Raw genomic sequence first — 21,599 nt, 5'->3', positions numbered from 1 at the left:
CTATCTGTGGTTGTCCAAACAATAAGGAATATGCTAAGTTTAACTCTACCATCAGTCTACTTTTTTATACATTATACCATCAGAAATTATGCTACATCATTAAAAATATATCTATACCTTGATTTTTAGTTGTTAAATACTTAATTTTGTTTGGATGTATGGTAATTAGCTTCATTAAATTAAAAAAAGATAGTAGTTTCAACATACAGCTGGAATATATATCAGAGGTTTGGCTATGTGCTGTATGTGATTTCTCATTTATTAGTCATAAAGACATAACTAGTTTATTTGATATTCCTTCCGGCTTGAGGAAACACAATGCTAGGAGCACAGTTATGTAAAATTACCACCTTTAGGTAAGAGGTAGTACAATCCTGATGGCTACTGTTGGATCCACGGTGAGCCTAATATTGCCCCAACGATATCATGATCCAATGCAGAAATTTGTTCTTTTATTTTATCCACTGTGCAGAAACAAGCCATTCAGCCCAGGAAGGCGATGGCCTAGTGGTCTTATTGCTGGACTGTTAATCCAGAGACCCGGATAACATTCTGAAGACCTGGGTTTGAATCCCGCCACAGCAGATGGTGGAATTTGAATTCAATAAAAATATCTGGATTTAAGAGTCTAATGATGACCATGAACCCATTGTTGATTGTCGGTAAAAACCCACCTGGTTTATTAATGTCCTTTAGGGAAGGAAACTGCCATCCTTACCTGGTCTGGCCTACATGTGACTCTAGACCCACAGCAATGTGGTTGACTCTGAACTGCCCGCTGGGCAATTAGGGATGGGCAATAAATGCTGCCTAGCCAGTGACGCCCTCATCTTGTTAACGAATAAAGGAAAAAAAAAATACTCCCTGAGTACCTTCTCCCTCATCCCATCTTACACCAAAGAAAGTTATTTTCTATTGAAGAAGTAACCTGAACTAGAGTGTGTTTTTTCAAGAGATTCTTGTTTTGTGCCATCATTAACATGGTTTTATTCTCCTTTGTTCATTTGCAGGTGTTCTCTTTGCCTGTGTTGCCTGTCTTGAAAATTTAAGTGCTACTGTTTCCTCCATAGTTTTCAACACTGTTTATGCTGCCACCGTCCAAAGCTTTACAGGCTTCAGTTTTTTGCTGGGAGCATGTTTATGCCTGATTCCATTTTGTATTTTGTGGTAAGTTCTAGTGTGATGCATCTGAATCAGAGTCTTACAGCACAGAAGGAAGCCAGATGGCCCCACTGGCATTTTGAAAATGTTATGTAATTAGTCCCATTCCCTTATTCTTTTCTCGTTTTCCTACAAATGTTTCCCCTTTAAACTTAGTATTGTACCTGCCTCCATCACCCTTGCAAACTGTGTATTCCCAATTATAACAACTGCAGTTCTTTTTTCTCAAGTTTTCTTCATTCCCTCTTGTGCTTTTTATCAATTACCTTGAATCTGTGCGCTCTGGCTATTTACCTAACTGTCAATCCAATCATCCCTAAAAGAAATGACATCTGCTTTACAATTTAAATTCCTATATCAACATTGATAATAAACATTGTTTATTTATGTTCAAGGATGAGAGCATTGCTGACAATATTAGCATTTACTGCTGATCCCTAATTGCCCTTGAGAATATAGTAGTGAGCTACCTTATTGTGGTGTAAGTACAGCCACTATGCTGTTAGGAAGGGAGTTCTAGGATTTTGACCTAGGGACAATATAATTCCAGTTCATGATGCTGTGTGACTTAGAAGGGATTTTGAAGGTGATATTCATATGCATCGCTTCACTTGTCATTCTAGGTGCATGAGGTTGTTAGTTTGGAATATACTAACAAGGGACCCTTGATGAGTTCTGCAGTGTGTCTCAGATGATCCATACTAGGCAGTAGTGGTGGAGGGAATGGATATTTTAGATGGTGGACAGTGTGCTTGCTATGCAGACTGCTTTTACCTGGATGGCATCAAGCATCTTTAGTGTTTTTGTAGCTCCAGGCACCTGGAGAATGTTCTATCATGCTGCTGACTTTTGCTTTGTAGAGAGGCTTTGGAAAGTTGGAAGTGAGTGACTTGCTGCGGAATCCCAGCCCCAGACTTGTTCAGCCAGTTCAATTGAGATTCTGTTAATGTTAACCACCATGGATTATTGGTGTAGGATTCAACAATTGTAATGCTGTGGAATGTCAAAGGCAGATGCTTAGTTCTTTCTTGTTGGAGATTGCCATTACTGAGCACTTGTTGAATGTTATTTCCGCAAACCAGGCCTAAACTGAGTGTTGCTCAAGTCTTGTTGCATGTGGACAGTAACTGAGGAGCTGCAAATAGTATTGGACTCTGTGAATTCATTAGCAATTATCTTACATTGGAGGGAAATTCATTGATGAAACAACTAAAGATGGCTGCACTTAACACACTACCTTGAGGAATTCCTGACTTGGGAATGAGGTGATTGGCCTGCAAAAACCACCATCTTCCTATATTAAGCTCTGAGGCTGGAGATTGTGGTTCAGTACAATTCTTTTGTACTGATGGTCCACAATACCTCAAGATTGCCCAGCTTTGATCCTCTGAATCAGCTCTGAATCTCTGCAAATTAGCATGATGGTAGTGCCACACAACGATGATGGAGCATGGCCTTGCTGTTTTCACAAGTGGCCACTCCTATCAACACTGTCAAATGCAAACACATTGGTGGCAGGTAAATCAATGTGTCATGTCAAGTAAGCTTTTCCCTCATCGATTTTTCTCATCCGTTGCCGTAGGCCTAGTCTAAAAGACGTGCCTTCAGGATTTGGCCAGCTGTGCCAATAATGGTGCTATTGAGCCATTCTGGGTGATGGAGATTGAAGACCCCCACCCAGACTACACTCTGTGCCCTTGCTACCCGATTGCTCTTTCCACATGGTGGACTGCATGGAAGAGCCTTCAGCTGAGGAAGGTTAGTAGCTGGTATCAACAGAGGTTTCCTTGCCCATGTTTAGCTTTATGCTAAGAGAACTCGTGAGGCTTGGTGTCAACATTAAACACTCACAGAACAACTCCCTCCCAATGTATACCATTGTGCCACAATTTCTAGTGCCCGTGTGTGAAGTTATCATGCTGGACATTGACTACTGAAAATCGGGGCTAAAAGTAAGTGGAGAATCAACCTTCTACCAGTACAGATTTCTTTTGCTGCCCACACTGGCTGAGGTTAACAGGAAGGCCTCATCTTATCAACCTCACCTGAGTTGTGGTGACCCTCAGGTTGAACCACCACCAGTTATCTTTCTCTAATGAGAGCGCACCCTATGGTTCCCTGGGACCCTGGCAACTTTACCTTGCAGATTTAGTGCGAGCAGTGGACAGAGAAATGAGAATGGAAACCAAGGATTGAGAGATACGCAGGCCAGGTGGATTAGCCATGAGATATGCTTGGTTACAGGGATTGGGTAGGGGAGTGGGTCTGGGTGGGCTGCCCTTGAGAGGATCAATGTAGACTTGATGGGCTGGGTGGCCTTCTTCCACACTGTAGGGATTCTGTGATTCAAAGAACCATGGGATAGTCATTGGTAAATCCACAGGATCAATACAGATGATGAGCTGGTGTCAAGAGTAGCTGTATGGAGATGTGAGTCCAAACACAGGATACCAGGAGGAGCTTGAGACAGTCTAGCAAAGGGGTGACAATGCATTAAGGAAATGTGGAGTCTGCAGTCACTAGAAGCAAGTGGAAAGCAGAGAAGGTAGGTATCATTGAGTAGAATGTACAGCAGACAAAAAATAACGTGCGGATGCTGAACATCTGAGTCAAAAACAGAAATTTCTGGAGGAAATCTGCAGGTCTGGCAGCATTTAAGGGGAGAAAGCAGAGTCAACGTTTCAGGCCCAGTGACAACTCAATGTATAGGAAGATAAGAGCCAGGATAAGATCTGAGTTATCACATATAATTTGGAAAATTGAAGCAGGAAAAGAAAACAGGCTACAAGAGTTTACCAACATTACAGTAGAACCCAGAGACAATAATGATTGCAGATGCTTGAAGCCAGAGTCTATAGGTGTGAGCCTGGAAAAGCAGAGCAGGTTAGACAGCATCCACGGAGCAGGTAAGTCAATATTCTGAGCCGAAACCCTTTGTCAATACAACGAAGTCCTGACGAAGGGTTTTGGCCTGAAACGTTGATTTACCTGCTCCTGTGATGCTGTCTGACCTGCTGCACTTTTCCAGGCTCACACCTATAGAATACAGTAGAACCAGTTCCAGTTCCAGTTGAAAACAGTAGACTTGGATTTCATAATAAAACCCTGAAGCCAGCCAACAAATGGATTTTGACTGGGGATGATATGGATTAATTGTATAAGATCTAGTGCATCAGCCAGATTGTTTTAATCATTTGATAAATGTTGATAAATCCGATGCATAAGAACTAGGAGCAAGAGTAGGTCTTTCAGACTTTTGAGCCTACTTTGCCATTGAGTGAGATCATGGTTGCTCCCATTTCTGAAACAATGTCCTCTGGATCTCATCTACCCCAAACAGAGGAAATATCATTCCTGCATCCACCAGTCGAGCTCTGTTGGAATTTTTAATGTTTACAGGAGATTGCCACTCATTCTTCTAAACTCCAAAGAATAAAAGCCCAGTCTATTTAATCTTTCGTCATAGGACAATCCCTGCATCCCAGGAACAAGTTTGTGAAGCTTGACTTCACTCCCTCTATGGCAAGTATATAAAGAGAGCAAAACTGCACACAATGTTCCAGGTGTATTCTGACCAAGGCTTTATATAACTGCAGTAAGACATCTTTACTCTCATGCTGAAACCCTTGTGTAACAATGGCTAACAAGCCATTTGCCTTAAAAGTTTGTTGTACCTGCAAGTTAACTTTCAGTGACTCGTTAACAAGGACATCAAAGTTGTTATTGAACTTCAACACTTCCCAGCCTCTCACCTTTTGAGAAATACTCTGTATTTCTAATTTTCCTATTCACTCAGCCTCTTCAAGTCCCCTCGAAGTGTCTTTGCATCTTGTTCATCGATCACACTTTCACCTAGTGTTATGTCATCTGCAAATTTGGAAATGTTATATTTAATCCCACATCCAATTAATTGAGATAGATTGTAAAAAGCAGGAACCCAAGCACTAATTCTTCAACTACCCCACTCATAATTACCTGGCAACCTGAAAATGATCAATTTACTCCTACTCTTTGCTTTATATCCATGAAGCAGTTCTCAGTCCAGGGTATCAACCACCACCACCCCTCCCCCAAAAAACAATCCTATGTCTAATTTTGTTTCTTTACCTCATGTATGGAGCTTTATCAAAGCTTTCTGAATATCTAAATATACCGCATCCAAAATTCTCTTTATTTATTCTTTCTAATAAAATCCCTACAGGCTTATTAAATATGATTTCCCTTTCTTAAATGCATATTCACGCTGTACTGTCCTACCATTATTTTCTAAGTGTCCTGTCACCAGATCCCTTTTCTTATAGTTTCTTGCACTTACCCTATAACTGATGTTAAACCAACAGGGTCTGTAACTCCCTGTTTTCTTTCTCCCTCTTTACTTAAATAATGGGATTAAATTTCCCAGCTTGCAAGCTGCAGAAACCATTCTAGAGTCTAGAAAATGTTGAAAGATGGCCACACGCATCAAAATTTCCACAGCCACCTCTGTCAACAGTTTCAGATGTGGATCATCAGGTTCAATAAATTTATCTATTTTACGTCCCTTTAGCTTCTCCAGTACCGATGTTTGAAACAAATATTAATATCTTGAAGTTGCTCAAAGGTAATGGTTAACCTTTACCAATTCACCATTCTTGTATAGATCAAGGATTTTTTTTTTTCAAATTTACTCTAGCACATTGCACAATTCAGTTCAGGGCAAGTTTCACATTGGCAATATCCAAATGAACTTGACTGGAAACTTGGAAAAGCAAAAAATACTTCCCAAATAGTTGTGATTTGCACTGCAACTGTTGATTGTGCTCAAAACAGAAGGTCTACCCCAGCTATTTTTAATGTTTGAATTTGAGGTACAGTATTGTGAAATTTCTTTATCACTAACTGTATGTTGTATTATCTGCTCTTTCAGTTTCTTTTTCTGGTGGAAGCCTCAAGAGGAAAGTTACACTGGACTGCGAACCAATGAAAGCAGCAGTTAGCTCTCATGCAAGCTTTCATTTACTCTAGATTGCAGTGAGGTTATATTTTCAGAGCCTCTCCATGTGCCGATCTATTTGCTTGATCCTGTTATACAAAAATGGGAAGTGTACACAGCTCTGCATGTAGTTCAAAACTGAGATTTGGAGCAATACCATTAGTGTCAGAAAGTATCTAATACGTATTCATTCCAATCCAATCTGATTCATTTAGCACTATCCCTTTTAGAAAGTATATGAAATTAAGGTTTCAGAGTAGATTTGTATGTGAAATTGCTGAGACATCAAAATTAAGGTGTGACCAAAAGCAAAATGTTACAAATATTGGAAATCTCAAACCAAAACTGCAATAAGGAGAGAGGATGTTTTGGAAGGGTCCTCAAACAAGGCTTTTTGGGTAGAGCTTCGGAATGTTAAGAAGGCAGCTACTTTACTGGCAGTGTATTATAGGCCTCCAGCGGGAAATAGGAGCAAATATGTAGACAGTTTACAGAGGTGTGTAAGAATAATAATCAGGTAATTATGTGAGATGATTTCAGCTTTCCCAACATAAATTGGGATCATCATAGTGTTAATGGTTTAGAGTGGATGGAATTCTTGAAATGTGTCCAGGGGACTTTTTGTATCAACACATCGAAGGCCCAACAAGGGATGGTGCAATGCTGGATCTGGTTCCAGGAAAAGAAGCCAGACAAGTGTTTGATGTGGCACTGGGGGAGCATTTAGGTGATAGCGACCACAGCACGGTACAATTCATAATTGTTCTGCACAAGGAAAAAGATGGCCTGCAAAAGACGGCTTTAGATTGAGGGAGGGCAGATTTTATTAAAATAAAGCAGGATCTGACCACAGTAGACTGGAAACAGCTTCTTGTGGGTAAGTCTACAGTTTAGCAATGGGTGGCATTCAAAATGGAGCTGGGGGGAGAGTAGAGGTCCGATCTGTACCCTTTAGAGGGAAATGTAGGAGCAATAAGTTCAGAGAACCCTGGATGTCTAGGACAATTCAGGACTGGATAAAGAAGAAGAGCAGGGCTTTTAGCAAATCCAAAGGGAGCAATACAGCAAGTGCAGGAGGGAACTTACAGCAATTAGAAAAGCAAAAACGGGGCATGAGAAAGGACTTGCGAACCAGACAAGAGAGAATCCTAAGATATTTTATAAATACATTAAAGGGAAGAAGTTAACCAGGGAAAGAGCAGGGCCCATTAGGAACCAAGGGGGCAACCTGTGTGTGAAGCCACAGGATATTGGAAGGCTGTTGAATGAATACTTCTCTTCGGTCTTCACTCTGGAAAAGGAGAACATAGGAATGGAATTCAGGGAAAGGAACAGTGAAGAAATTGCCCAGCTTGACATCAGAAATGGGGAGGTATTGGAGGTTCTGCTGCACTTAAAACAGATAGATCCCCTGGCTCGGATGAATTGCATTCAAGGCTGCTGTGGGAGTAGGGCAGGACATTGCAGAGGGCTCTGACACAAAGTTTTAATTCCTCTGACCCCAGGGTAAGTGCCAGAAGACTGGAGGATGGCTAACGTGGCTCCACATTTTAAGACAGTTGATAGAGATGAACCAGGAAATTACAGACTGCTGAGTCTCAGATCAGTGGTAGGGCAACTATTAGCAAATTTCTGAAGGAGCAAATTAATACTCACTTAGACAGGCATTGTTTAATTAGGGATAGTCAGCATCGCTTTGTCAGAAAGAGGTCATGCCTAACACATTTGTTAAAAATTTTTGAAAATGTGATCAAGTGTGTGGATAAGAGAAGCTCAGTTAATGTAGTTTGTATGGATTTTATCAAAGCTTTTGACAAGGTCCTTAAGGGACTGAGTAGGTTAAAGCACATGGAACTGACAAAAACTTGATGAAATAGATCAGAAACTGGCTTAGTAATAGGACACAAAGGGGAGTGGTAGAAGGCTGTTTCAGTGACTGAGACAGTTGTCCAGTGGCCTCCCACAAGGATTGGTCCTGGACCCTTATTGTTTGTTATATACGTAAATGATATAGATGAAAATATTGGGGGAATGTTAAGCAAATTTGCAGACTGCATCAAGATTGGTAGAGTGGTTAATAGCAAGAAGATGGGTGCAGGTTACAGGACGATATAGATGCATTAGTCAGATGGGCAGACAGTATTTTTTTTTAATTCATTCGTGGGATGAGGGCATCACTGGCTAGGCAGCATTTATTGCCCATCCCTAATTGCCCAGAGGACAGTTAAGAGTCAACCATATTGCTGTGGTTCTGGTATCACATGTAGACCAGACCAGGTAAGGATGGCAGTTTCCTTCCCTAAAGGACATTAATGAACCAGATGGGTTTTTCCAACAATCGACAATGGATTTACAGTCACCATTAGACTCTTAATTCCATTTTTTTATTGCATTCAAATTCTACCATCTGCCATGGCGGGATTCGAACCCAGGTTCCTGGAATGTTACCTTGGTCTCAGGATTAACAGTACAGCAGTCATATCACTTGGCTATCATCTCTGTGATAAATGTCAGGTGATGCACTTTGGAAGAAGAAACAAGAGTATTTAATGACTGGCAGGACACTGGGTAGCTTAGAAACAGAGGGATCTTGGGGTAATGATTCACAGATCACTGAAGTCAGCAGAGCACATGAATAGGATAGTCAAGGCATATGGGAAATTTGCTTACTTAGTGTATGCAGTTCTGGGTCACCTCACTCCAAGAAGGATGTGATAGCACTAGAGCGGAAGTTCACCAGGGTGTTGCCTAGAATGGAGAAACTGAGCTTTAAGGAGAGACTAGACAGGTTTGGTTTGTTCTCTTTAGAACAGAGAAGTCTACAGGGGGGCCATGATAGAGATATATAAGATCTTGAGAGGTATGGACTAGGTGAATAGAAAGCAGCTGTTCCCCTTGGTTGAGGGGTCAATCATGAGAGGGTCAGAGGCAGAGATTCAGAGGGGATTTGGAAAACAAAAATTCACTCAACTGATGGTGGCAATCTGGAATGGTGGAGGTTGGAAATCTTACAACCTTTAAAAAATGTTTGGATGAGTACTTCAAATATCATAACATTCAAGGATATGGGTAGGCGCCTTAAATTGGGATTAGCACACTTTTACTGGTAGTTATTTTAGTACAAACTCAATGGACCATTGGGCCTTTTCTGCATTGTATGAATCTATGAAAAACTAGCCAGCTATTTTCATGGTCTTTTATATAGATGTGAAGAAATTTTCTATGTTACATTCTTGTTAAAAAATGTGTTTCAATTAATTGTCAGAAGGAATTGGTTGTGAGGGAGAGATGTTCGAACACTTCATTCACTGTCCTGACTGATGGGATAAAAATCTTTCTTTTTAATGGGTTTGAAGTAAAATTAATTTCTGCAGCTTTAACCCAGTCCCAGCGGATGAAACAACATCTGTATTAATTGAAACTAACGAGCAGAAATTTTCTGTTTTTTGAGATTGCATGGAATCTTAAATAAACAGGCAACTAACAAATTAACTAAGTGTCATCAATGCAAATATGATTTGGTGAACATTGACTTGATTCTACCATCAATGGAATCAATACCCTGAAAGATATATCCAACATAAACTAGTTGCAATGACCTTCATTATTTGTTCAGCTTTCTATTTTGATATTTCTTCAATACTGAAAGAATTGCATAATATACCATTGTCAATTCATTAATAAATCTTTAATTGCAAAAAATGGACTTGTAAACAACTATAAAAACATTCAAATTTGAATATTACAGAATTTACAATAGTATTCACCTTGACCCCATGCAACATGCCCCATTTAATGTGATTTTAATAGACGTAATATTTAAGGGGAGGCAGTAGCAGAGCGGTAATGTCACTGGGCTAGTATTCCAAATCCTAGGTTAATGTTTGGTGGAACATGGGTATAAATTTGAATTCAGTAAAAAAGTCTGGAATGGAAAGGTACCTAATGATGACCGCTGTTGCTTGTCATAAAAGCCTTCTGGTGAACTAATGCCCCTTGGTCTATGTGTACCACCAGACCTTTGTAGTTGACTCTTAACTGTCTTCTGGGCAATTCAGGATGGATAATAAGTGCTGATCTAGCCAGTGACACCCGCATCCAATGAATGAATAAAAACAAAGTTCCAAAATGCATTCAGGTATACAGACTGAGGGTGAAAACAATTTAAACTGGAAATTACAGGAAGTGCAAAAGATTTTGCTCGATGCACAATAATGTGCCATAAGTTATTAATGAGTATTTTAAAATAGCTATAGTCACAGGATGGATTTCACTTGTAACATCTTCCAAGTTCAAAGGTTCACGATTAGCCAATTTTGAACTCATTGCCACACCTTATTGTGAATCATGTTACTCTTTAATTCAGCCATCACCAGCATGTGTCCTTGAACAAATATTTATGAAAAGCCAATAATATAAATGTGTTTCCTTGTCCACCATTTTCGTAAAGGAACAAATTCCCATATCAGGCATCAAATACTGATGTGAACGACTGTGTCTAGCTATGTACAGTAACACTGTTGCTCAATTCATTCTCCTTCAAGCATTTATTCAGTTTTATTTTCAAATCCACTATTGAAAATGCTTTCACTAAACCACTAGCTAGTGTATTTCAAATCCTAACCATTTATTGTGTAAACATGATTTTCTTCATGTTAAATTGTGTTACTGTTTTGCTCTTGTTTTGGTTTACGAAATAAAACAATATTTACTGTGTTCCAGTCCTGTGTTCTTCAAATGTAAAGCATTTATTCTTTTCACATTATTCCTCATTCCTAAATATGGTAATAATGGTAATAGTTTGAGACATAAATAGGTAAATATTCTTTAGAACATAAAACATTTATTTTCAAGTTTGCAGTATACCATATCTCAGCAAGTAACTTTAACAGTGATTTCAAAAATATTTTTGCTTCGTGACCAAGAAGTAAATAACTAAATTTTAGAAGTCGACTGTATGATTATTAATGTTTGATCAATAATTGTGAACTACAAAATTAATATAACTTAAATGTAACACTAAATGCTTCTTCAGAATATATATGTGTGCTATTTCTACCTTGAACTCTAACTATTTAATTAACTCGATATCAGTTTGGGGGCAGCCTATTCTGGCTTCTGTGGCCTCTGGGTATCGATCCTTCAGTTATTTGAAACAGTTTCTTAATCTTCCTCTTTTAAACCTTCCACAATTTTAGACCCGACCATCAAATCTTCTTCTAGACTTCTCTGCTCTAGGCAGTACAGCTCCAGCATCTATCTAAGTAACTCTAATCTTTCATCCCTGGAATCATTCTAAAGAATCAATACTATAACCTCTGCAAAACTCTCAACTTCTGGGTATGACACAATAAGAAGATACATTATTCCAAGTGCTGAAGATTAAATTAATACGTTTACTCTTGAGTGTACATGCACTGCAGGATAAGTACAGGTCTATTCCTTTAATATTTTTTGATAAATTTTTCATGTGAGTGTTGCCCTTAAGAGGATGTGGAACATGTAAAATTCAGCAAGTTATTGTTTTGGAATGAAAGAAAATTTATCATTGAGCTGAGGTAATGTACTGCTTGAGAGAGCCTTGAAGTAATAAAATGTGATCTTTTGTTAGTTCCACAAAACTTGCTGAATGTTTTCTTTCCATTTCCTCAAATTGACCAACTCGTGTTAAGTTGTATTGCTGTTTTGCTTATATTTTAGGTTCACAAAATAAAAAAAATTAGTGTTTCCATGTCATTGTCTTCAAATGTAGAACATTTGTTCTTTTCAGAATATTCCTTATTCCTAAATAAGGCAACAAATTATGAATAATTTTAGACATGTCAATAGATAAACATACCTCACAACATGAAACATTTATTTCCAAGTTGACAATATATCACAGCTCGGCGTATAACTACTTTAATGGTGACTTCAGAAATATTTTTGCTACATCATCAAGAAAGAAGTAAATAATTATATTTTTGAAGTCAACTGTACAATTAATGTATGATCAATAATTGTGAACTACAAAATTAACGTAAGTTCTTACAGATTTATAAAGCCATATAAGAGCCATTTACAAGCTGTAACAAAATACATTTTGCATCTTTTTTCTCATATTTGTCACAGTATATTCAGGGTGTGGGGTGAGGTGGGGAAATCTTTGTTGTGACATTGTTTGATCGCAGTATTAAACAACGCTCATGGTAAGTTTATTTGCCTTGTGGATGCCAGCAACTAGAATCCTAAGGGCAGTTTGATTCAGGCTGCTTTTCTTGCAGAGATTGGAGTGCCCCATTATTGGACTTGCCGTGTAATAAACCTTGCATACCAACTCATTTCAGTGGAGAAGAAGCTTTCAGCAGTGCTTTTTAAAGGTTTATCCATTACTTTCTGTTGCATGGTTAACTATTCAGTCTTTTTTGGCCTATTTTCTGACTGGAGAAACTTAATTCAGACTGTGGAGAAGATAATCTCACTGGCAGTGCACAGTTTTTCAAACAGTTTGCAGCTGCATGGTCCAGTCGATCTGCCTTTGGGGTTAGAGGATTAGGTAGCAGCAAGGAAGTTAGGAGAGAGCAGGAGCAACTAGAGGAAAATGCTGCAAAAAGTCAGTGGGAAAGAGGGCAAATTACCTTTCACTATTAACACTAATGGAGGATAAAGCTATGATTATGATATATTCAACTTTTGGTATTGGAAAGCAGCACAAAAATTTGTGGTGGTGTGGAGAAAGCCATGAGGTAGGTCACTGATTTTCTGGGACTTTTATGCCATCACATTACATTGCCATTGCATTGGTGCAAGTCGCCTGGAATTTCCAACCAATGTTCTTAATCTGACAGATGAAATAATGATCAAATACAGTACTCTGGTCAAAGTACCAAGTCCAATGATAGCTGTCAAGAAACCAAGTGCCAAGTCCCACTTCCTCCAGTTTACTTTGAGAACTGAAACTTCTCCATTCCTGGGACCATTTTAAAAATTTCTTACACTTTTTCCAATTGCATTCACATGCTTCTTAAAGTGTAGCTTTCAGAGCTGTACATAGTCCTCTGGCTGAAGTCTAATTAGTATGTTACACAGGTTCAGCCTAACATCCTTGCTTTCGTACTTTATGTCCCTATTAATAAAGCCTAGGATACTGTATCGTGATTTCTGCATATACACAGCAAGGCCTCTCTGCTCCTGCACACACTTGAAAGTCGTACAGTTTATACAGTCTGTCCATGTTCTTTGTGCTGACGTGTTATCCCCTCTCATTTCTCCAACTTTGTCAGTGGCCTTTTGAAGTGCAGCACCATCCTCCATAGTTTACAATGCTTTCAAGTTTTGTGTCGTATGCAAACTTTAAAATTGTCCCCTGCACAAGAAGATCTACATTGTGAATATGAGTCAGGAAATGCAAAGACCCTAACTCCAACCACTGGGAAACTCCACAGCAAACCTCTCTCCAGCCTGAAAAATATCCACTGACCATTCCTGTTTCCTGTATTTCAGACAATATTTGTATCTATATTGCTGCTGTCCCTTCTAATTTCATGAGATAAACTTTTTTTCTTTGAAATCTATCATATGGGTCAGATGTTTTCATCGACACATACATAGCATTACTATCATCAACTCTTCTTCAAAGAACTCCAAGTTGGGGATATAATAGCAGAGTGCTATTGTCATTAGGCAAGTAATCTAGAGACCCAAGTAATGCTTTGGCATTCTGCATTTGAATCCCATCATGGCAGATAATGGAACTTGAAGTAAAATGTAATGGTGATCACAAAACTATTGTTGATGGTTGCAAAAATGCATGTGGCTCTATACTGTACTTTAGGGAAGTTGTCCTTATCTGGTCTGGCCAGACCCATAACAGTGTGGTTAACCATTAATTGCCCTCTGAAATGGACAAGTCAGCCACTCAGTTGTATAAAAATGCCAAAATGTCTCAAAAGAACAATGAAACGGGATGGATCACCTGACACTAACCTAGATACCAGAAACACGAAAAACAGAATCAATCTTGGTGCCGCTGCAAAATCTCCCTTACTGATGTCTGGGAGCAAGTACCAAAATTGAGAGAGCGGCCTCACAGACAAGGCAAGCAACATTACTGCGACGTCATCATCACGGAAGCATACTTCATACAATGTTCCGGATGATACCGGCAATATCCCTAGTTATGCCTTGTCTCACTGATAAGAAAGACCCAGGAGAGGTGGCAGTACATTAGGATACAGCTGGGACCAAGTAGCCCTTGGAGTCCTCCACATTGACTTTGAATCCCACAAAGTCTCATGGCATCCGGTCAAACAAGGGCAAGGAAATTTCCTGCTGATGATTAGGTAACCACCCAACCTTCTGAGTCAGTACTCCTCCATGGAACACTACTTGGAAGAAGCACTGAGGGTGGCAATGGAAAAGGCTGTCCTTTGGGTGGGAGACTTCAATGTCCATCATTCAGAATGGTTTGGCAGGACCACTATTAAATGAGCTACAACTGAATGGTGGAGTCCTAAAGGAGCAAGCTGTGAAACTGAGTCTGCAGCAGATGGTAAAGGAGCCAACAAGGTGGAACCTCATATTTGACCTCATACTTAACAAAGTACCTGTTGCAGATGCATCGATCCATGACTGCATTGATAGGAGTGACCACTGCATAACCCTTGTGGAGACTAAGTCCTATCTTTGCAGATACAACAATGTGGTGTCTCCAACTCTCCGAATGTACTCCCACGTAAGCTGCAATCTCATGGATACACCACAGTGACTCCAGCTATTGCTTTAGTTCCAAAACCTGGGGTTCAAAGTTCTGCAGCTGGTGACACTTTCTGCAACTTGCACTGACACTTGTGTTTAATATAATGAAACATCCTGAGGCATTTTCGGAGAGTTGGTCATGCTGCAAGCTAGGGGTATGCAGACAGATAGGGAATGGGTGAACACCAGACAATCAAAGAGAAACAGACAGAGTCCCCTGAAGTTCTGCACAAGAACAGTTTTTCATTCTGGATGTTGGTGAGGGCAATGGTTCTTCACAGGGGCACAAAAAGCACCAGCCTGTAGCATCATTGGTTGTGGATATGGGATTCAATGACTCAGCCAGTATTTATTGCCCAGCCCTAGTTGCTCTCAAGAAGGTGGTGATTAATTGCCTTCTTGAGCCACTGGAGTTCATTTGGTGTAGATAGACCCGGAATGCCTCTAGGGATTGAGTTCCAGGGTTTTGACCTAGTACCCCTGAAGGAATGATGATACATTTCCAATTCAGCATGGCACGTGTTTTGGAGGGGATACTGCAGGGAGTGGTGTTCCATTGCAGCTGCTGTCCTTGTCCTCCTACATGGTACTGGTCACAGGTTTGGAAGTTGCTGGCTAAAGAGACGTGAGAATTTATACAAAGTATTTTGCAAATGGTACACAAAACTGCTACAATGCATCAGTGGTGGAGGGAGGGGATTTTTGAAGAAATGGTGCCTATAAAGTGAATTCATTTGTCCTGGATGGTGTGAAGCCTCTTGTGTGTTGTGGAACTGTACACATTCAGTCACGCGGGGAGTATTGTATTACATTTCTGACTTGTGCCTTGTAGATAGTGGACAGGCTTTAGGGAGTCAGGAGGTGAATTACTCACTACAGTATTCCTAACCCTGGGCTTGGTTCTTGGCCACAGTATTTATGTGGCTAATCCAGTTCAGATTCCAGTTAATGGTAACCTTCAGGATATTGATACTGGAGGACTCAGCAAGGCTAATGCCATTGAATGCAAGGGGGTGATGCTCAGTCTCTCTTTATTTGAAACCCAAAGCTGAGCTACATAAGGAGCTATTGGACTATGTCTTGGTTAAGGAATTAGATTTTCAGAACCCTCTTGATAGATCAGAGAGAAGTGATCAGTGTTTGGGAGGGAATTCAAAAGCTTAAGGGCAATCTTGCTTAAGGCACACCACAATGGAGAAGAGGTATAAACTGAGGATGTGCAAGAATCAGCACAGGAACAGGCCCTTCTGCCCTCCAAGCCTGTGCTGATGCACTTTGCCCTTCCATATTAAAACTGTTTTCACTTACAGGATCTGTATCCCTCTATTCCCTTCCTATTCATTTATTCGCCCAGGTGCTTCTTCAATGCTGTCTGCTTCCACCACCTCTTCTAGCAACGTGTTCCAGACACTCACCACCCTTTGTGTGAACAACCTGCCTTGCACATCATTTTTAAACTTGCCCACTTGGACCTTGAACCTGTGTCCCCTAGTAATTGACACCTCCAGCCTGGAAAAAAAGCTTCATATTTTCCACTCTATCCATGCCATTCACAATCTTGTAACCTTCTGTTAGGTCATCCCTCAACCTCCTGTACTCCAGTGAAAACAACCTAATCTATCCAACCTTTCCTCATAGCTAAAATCCCCCATACCAGGCAACATCCTGGTAAACCTTTTCTGTACCCGCTCCAAAACATCCACATCCTTCTGGTAGTGTGGTGACCAGAACTGTACGCAATATTCCAAGTGTGGCCTAATTAAAGTTCTATAAAGCTGCAGCATAACTTGTCTATCCTTATACTCAACGCCCCTTCCAATGAAGGCAAACATTTCTTACTACCTTATCTACGTGCGCTGCACCTTCAGGAGCCTGCACACCCAGATCCCTCTGCATATCAATATTCCTGAGGGTTCTGCTATTCACTGTATTTATTTAACAACATGCAGCAGGTTAAGTAGGATAAAAGTTGCTGATTTAAAGAAACAGACTTAGGCATTACAAAGTAAACAGCCTTATAATATGGAGTCATAATACAAATATTAAGAAACCCCATATGTTGTGCCTTTGCTTTTTTGTAAGTGTAATATTGTCAATATACATGTCGTGTAAAGGCAAAAAAAAACTTTCTGAAAATTGATGTGTATTTTAGATAAGAAGTATTAAAGTAAGCCAACAAGTAAGTTGTCAATGGTGGCAACTGTCATGCAAGCCAAGGATGACTCAGGGTCCCAGGTTTCTGCTCCCATGAGGAGCTTGAACAGTTCATCAACTTTATTAACACTGTTGACCCCAACCTCAAATTTACTTGGACCATCTCCAATACCTCCCTCTCCTTCCTGGGCCTCTCTGTCTCCATCTCTGGTAACCGCCTCGAAACCGACATCTATTTCAAGCCCACCGATTCCCACAGCTACCTAGACCATACCTTCTCTCACCCACCCTCCTGCAAGAATGCGATCCCCTACTCCCAATTCCTCTGCTTCTGCCACGTCTGCTCCCAAGATGGGGTGTTCCACTCCCACATATCCCAGATGTCCTCCTATTTCAAGGACTGTAACTTCCCCCTTCCGGTGATCGAAAATTCCCTTAACCACATATCTTGCGTTTCCTGCACCTCTGCCCTCACATTCCCTCCCCCAACAAAAATAAAGACAGAATCTCCCTTGTCCTCACATATTACCCCATCAACCTCCACATCCAACGTACCATTCTCCACCACTTCCGCCACCTACAATTTGACCCCACAACCAAAGAGATGTTTCTTTCCCTACCACTATCTGCCTTCCATAGGGACCACGCTCTCCGTGACTCCCTCATCCGCTCCACATTCCCCACTAGCCCCACCACCCCCGGCACCTTACCCTGCAAGCGCAGGATGTGCTGCTCCTACACCTCCCGCCTCACCTCCATCCAAGGCACAAAACAAACCTTTCACATCAGGCAGGGTTCACCTGCACATCCGTCAACTTGGTCAACTGCATCCACTGTTCCCGATGCGGCCTCCTCTACATCAGTGAGTCCAAGCGGAGACTTGGAGACTGTTTTGTAGAGATCTATGCTCTGTACATGACAAATGACAACACCTTCTGGTTGCCAAACATTTTAACTCCCCCTCCCATTCCCTGGGTCACATGTCCATCCTGGGCCTCCTCCAGTGTCACAATGGCACCACCTGCAAACTGGAGGAGCAGCACCTCATATTCCGCCTTGGGAACCTGTAGCCCGATAGCTTAAACATGGGTTTCACCAGTTTTAAAATCTCCCCACCCCCAGCTTCATCCCATGTCCAACCCTCCCTCTCATCCCCGCCCCTTTGACCTGACACAACCTGTCCATCTTCTCTCCCACCTATCCGCTCCTCCCACCTCACTGACCAATCCCCACCATTGCCTACCTGCACTCACCTATCACCATCCCACCTACCTTCCACATCCCCACCCTCCTCTCTCTATTTATTTCTGAGCTCCCTTCCCCCTTCTCATTTCTGAAGAAAGGTCCTGACCCGAAACGTCAACTTTCCTGCTCCTCTGATGCTGCCTGGCCTGCTGTCTTCCTCCAGCTCCACACTGTGGTATCCCTGGAACAATTCTGTCTTGTTTGATTTGCTAAGTTTCCCTTTTGAATCAAGCACACCTTATGAATATTTTGAAAGATATTTACATGGCCTTTATCCTTATCCTCTCTCAGGCTTTAATTGTTTAGTCAAATGATATACCAATACCTTAAAAAAAACGAAGCACCAACAACAGCATGAACAGTCAGTTACTTGGATGCCTACCCTATGTCAGAATCTTCAGTCTTGAGAGGACCCTCACAACACCATTAACTCATTCACAGCTTGGCTGATAGAAACATTAAGGAGTCTACCCATAATCTTTTTTTGTTATTATCTTACTAAGTACCAGATTTGACTTTCTGCCTGCGTATATTTCTTTTTAATTTATTCCTATTGCCTGCATCTGTATGTGAGATACTTATTCCCATGTTGTCGGAATATCCTGATACAGCAGGATATAGATAGGTTAAAGACTTGGGCAGAGAAATGACAGAAGAACTTTAATCTGGACGAGCGTGAGGTAATACATTTTGGTAGATGCACTGAATGAAGGACGTATACAGCAAGCAGCAGAACCCTTAGAAGCATCAATATGTAGAGGGGTTTAGGTGTACAGGTCCACAGATCCCTAAAAGTTGCAACGCAAGTGGATAAGGTGGTCAAGACGGCATAAGGCATGATTGCCTTCACGGGTTGGGGCAAAACGTATAAAAATTGGCAAATCATTTTGCAGAGGTATTGAACTTTAGTCAGGTCACATTTAAAATATTGTGTACAGTTATGGTTGCCACATTATCAGAGGGATGTGAGGGCTTTAGTGAGGTAACAGAAACAATTTACCAGGACATTACTTGGTTTGGAGGGTATTAGCTATGGGGAGAGATTGGACAAACTTGGTTTGTTTTCACTTAAATGTTGAAGGATGAGGGGCGACCTGAAAGAAGTTTACAAAATTATGAGAGGCATGGATAGAACTGACAGAGTCTTTTTTCCAGGGTAGAAATGTCAACTAATAGGGTACATAGGTTTAAGGTAAAAGAGGGTGAGTTTAAGAGAGATGTGAGAGGCAGGTTTCTTTCTGCACAGAGGGTGGTAAGTGACTGGAATGCGCTGCTAGAGGAGATGGTAGAGGTAGATACAATAGCCACATTTAAGAGGCATCTTGACAGATATATGAATAGGCAGGGAAACAGACAGTGTAGAGGCAAAGGGTTTCAGTTTAGAAAGGTGTCATGTGTTGGCACAGTCTTGATAGGCTGAATGGTCTGTTCCTGTGCTGTACTGTTCTTTGTTCTCTTTGAAACAATGGAGTCAGAACAGAGTTCCAATATTCATCACTAGTGCCAAAAGCCAGAGATATCAGAAAAGACTGGTCAACTTAATATTCCAATGTTGGAATCTCCCTCGAATCTGTCCTTACTTGTACAGGAATGTGTAAAGACTTCTTCAATTTTGTTTTGTGTTTTGTTTTCATTGTGGACCGAACTCAAAAAAACTTTTAAAACCAGGGATTGCAAGGATCGCTGCATAGTCTGAAAGCAAGTAATTTGATATTAATTACGAACATGATTTGCACAGTTGTGGCTTACAGCTAATGGTTGCAGACCTGTTGGAGCCAAAGTGTTGGGCAAAAATTGAGCTTCGGTCAGCAACAGCTCATCAATTGGTTTGTGGGCTAGTGACCAATTATTGGTGACAAACACTTTCTGCCTACCAATAACAATGTGATTGTTCCTCAGATAGCTGAACAGCTTGGGGCTGTGAACAAGATACAGGGAAGCTTTCAGATCTTGACCAGATTAGGAACTCTGTTCTCTCCAATAAGCCATTTTAAGACCAAATAAAAACAATTTATCTTTCCTCAACAGCAGTTCTATAAGATGTGACATTTAATTAGTCAGTCAGAGACCTTTTTTAAATGAAACAGCCACCCCGTGCCTCTTGCAAACCAGTGGAATCATCTGGAGAAGGATGATTGAGAAGCAGCCTTCTGACCAGCACTAGAATCGTAAGAACCATCTCAATAGATCCTGCAAACAACAACCACTGAACTGCTTTCCCAGTGTTCCCTCCATCCATAACTCCTGTTTTATTTTTCCTATGTATGTGTGTGTATTTGTGTGTACATATGTAAGGGGTAGTTTATAATGGATTGGAGTTTTGTTTAGTAGAGTTATATGCCAGTGGTCTGTAAATATTCACATGTAGCTACAGTTTAATTACTTGTAATACATAGTAATTCTTGTTAAGCAGAGAAATCTGGTCCATGCTTTCTATTAACCTAGGTGTAGAAGACATGTAAATTGTGGAATCTTTGTGTGCTTTTTAAAAACTTTAACCTTTACGATGATTCTGAGACTAGCAGGTCTTGATATCCAGCATGCTTCCCCATGAGGCATAACAAAAGATAAACATATAGGGTGGAATTTTTTGGCCTCTCTTGTGGCAATTGTGGAGGAAGGAAGATCATTTCACTCGGTGGGATGGTGGTGTGCCTGAACAACACAATCTTCCCATCTCTGCCAAAATTTAGGACAGGAATATCCATGATTGGACTTTCTGTCTGTCATAATTATTGACTGCTGTGAAAGTATCATTCTAGTAGCAGCCACTGTTCAAAATAGTTGTCAGTTTTTGATTGGCCAGTAACTCTAAGTAGGAGGGATTTCTCCCTCAGGATCCTTGATCATAGCAAAAAGCCACCATCAGTGACTAAATTGTGAAGTTGCACTCAATACCAGCAGGCCTTGTGCACATCTCTTGCCAGCTTGCCAACATCAGATGATGCCCCCTAAATTCCAGGCAAAATTGCGAAATAGACAAGTACATCCATTAGATTAGAACGCACATGATGATTTTGTATGTGACAAAGGTGAAGACTTAGAAATTTTCCAATATTCCACAGGCAGTGCCTATTTCAACAAAATTTTTAAAAACTATCTTTTATCTGCAACATGGAATTTTGAACATACGATAAAATCTTAATAAAAACTTATTTTCGCTAAAATTCCGAAGAGGCTGAATTAGTTTTCTGGATCTATAATTATCTCGCGAACGTGTTTGCTATCTTTCTGACTATCACACATTATCACAATAACATTTTCAACAGGCTATCCACTAATATACCCAATTGCTTATTTTGCTACTTATCATATCAGCTTGTACTTGGTC

The 21,599-nt window shown here is 40.5% G+C and overlaps 1 protein-coding gene across 3 annotated transcripts in view; it reads left to right on the top strand.

Moving 5' to 3' along the window:
• The window catches only part of slc46a3 (solute carrier family 46 member 3), a 28,966-nt gene extending 18,117 nt beyond the window's left edge, over positions 1 to 10,849 (top strand). For all 3 annotated transcript variants that reach the window (XM_020527624.2, XM_048597645.1, XM_048597646.1), the window contains 2 exons: positions 1,011 to 1,167; positions 6,068 to 10,849. In XM_020527624.2, coding sequence (XP_020383213.2) covers positions 1,011 to 1,167; positions 6,068 to 6,137 — 227 coding nt within the window. In that variant the 3' untranslated portion in view covers positions 6,138 to 10,849. The remainder of the gene's footprint in view (positions 1 to 1,010; positions 1,168 to 6,067) is intronic.
• Positions 10,850 to 21,599: the final 10,750 nt, after the last annotated feature.

Source organism: Rhincodon typus, chromosome 6 (genome assembly GCF_021869965.1).
Source record: "Rhincodon typus isolate 14 chromosome 6, sRhiTyp1.1, whole genome shotgun sequence".
NCBI lineage: Eukaryota > Metazoa > Chordata > Chondrichthyes > Orectolobiformes > Rhincodontidae > Rhincodon > Rhincodon typus.
Note: the sequence above shows the minus strand (reverse complement) of the source record. Positions and strands in the feature narration are given on the sequence as shown.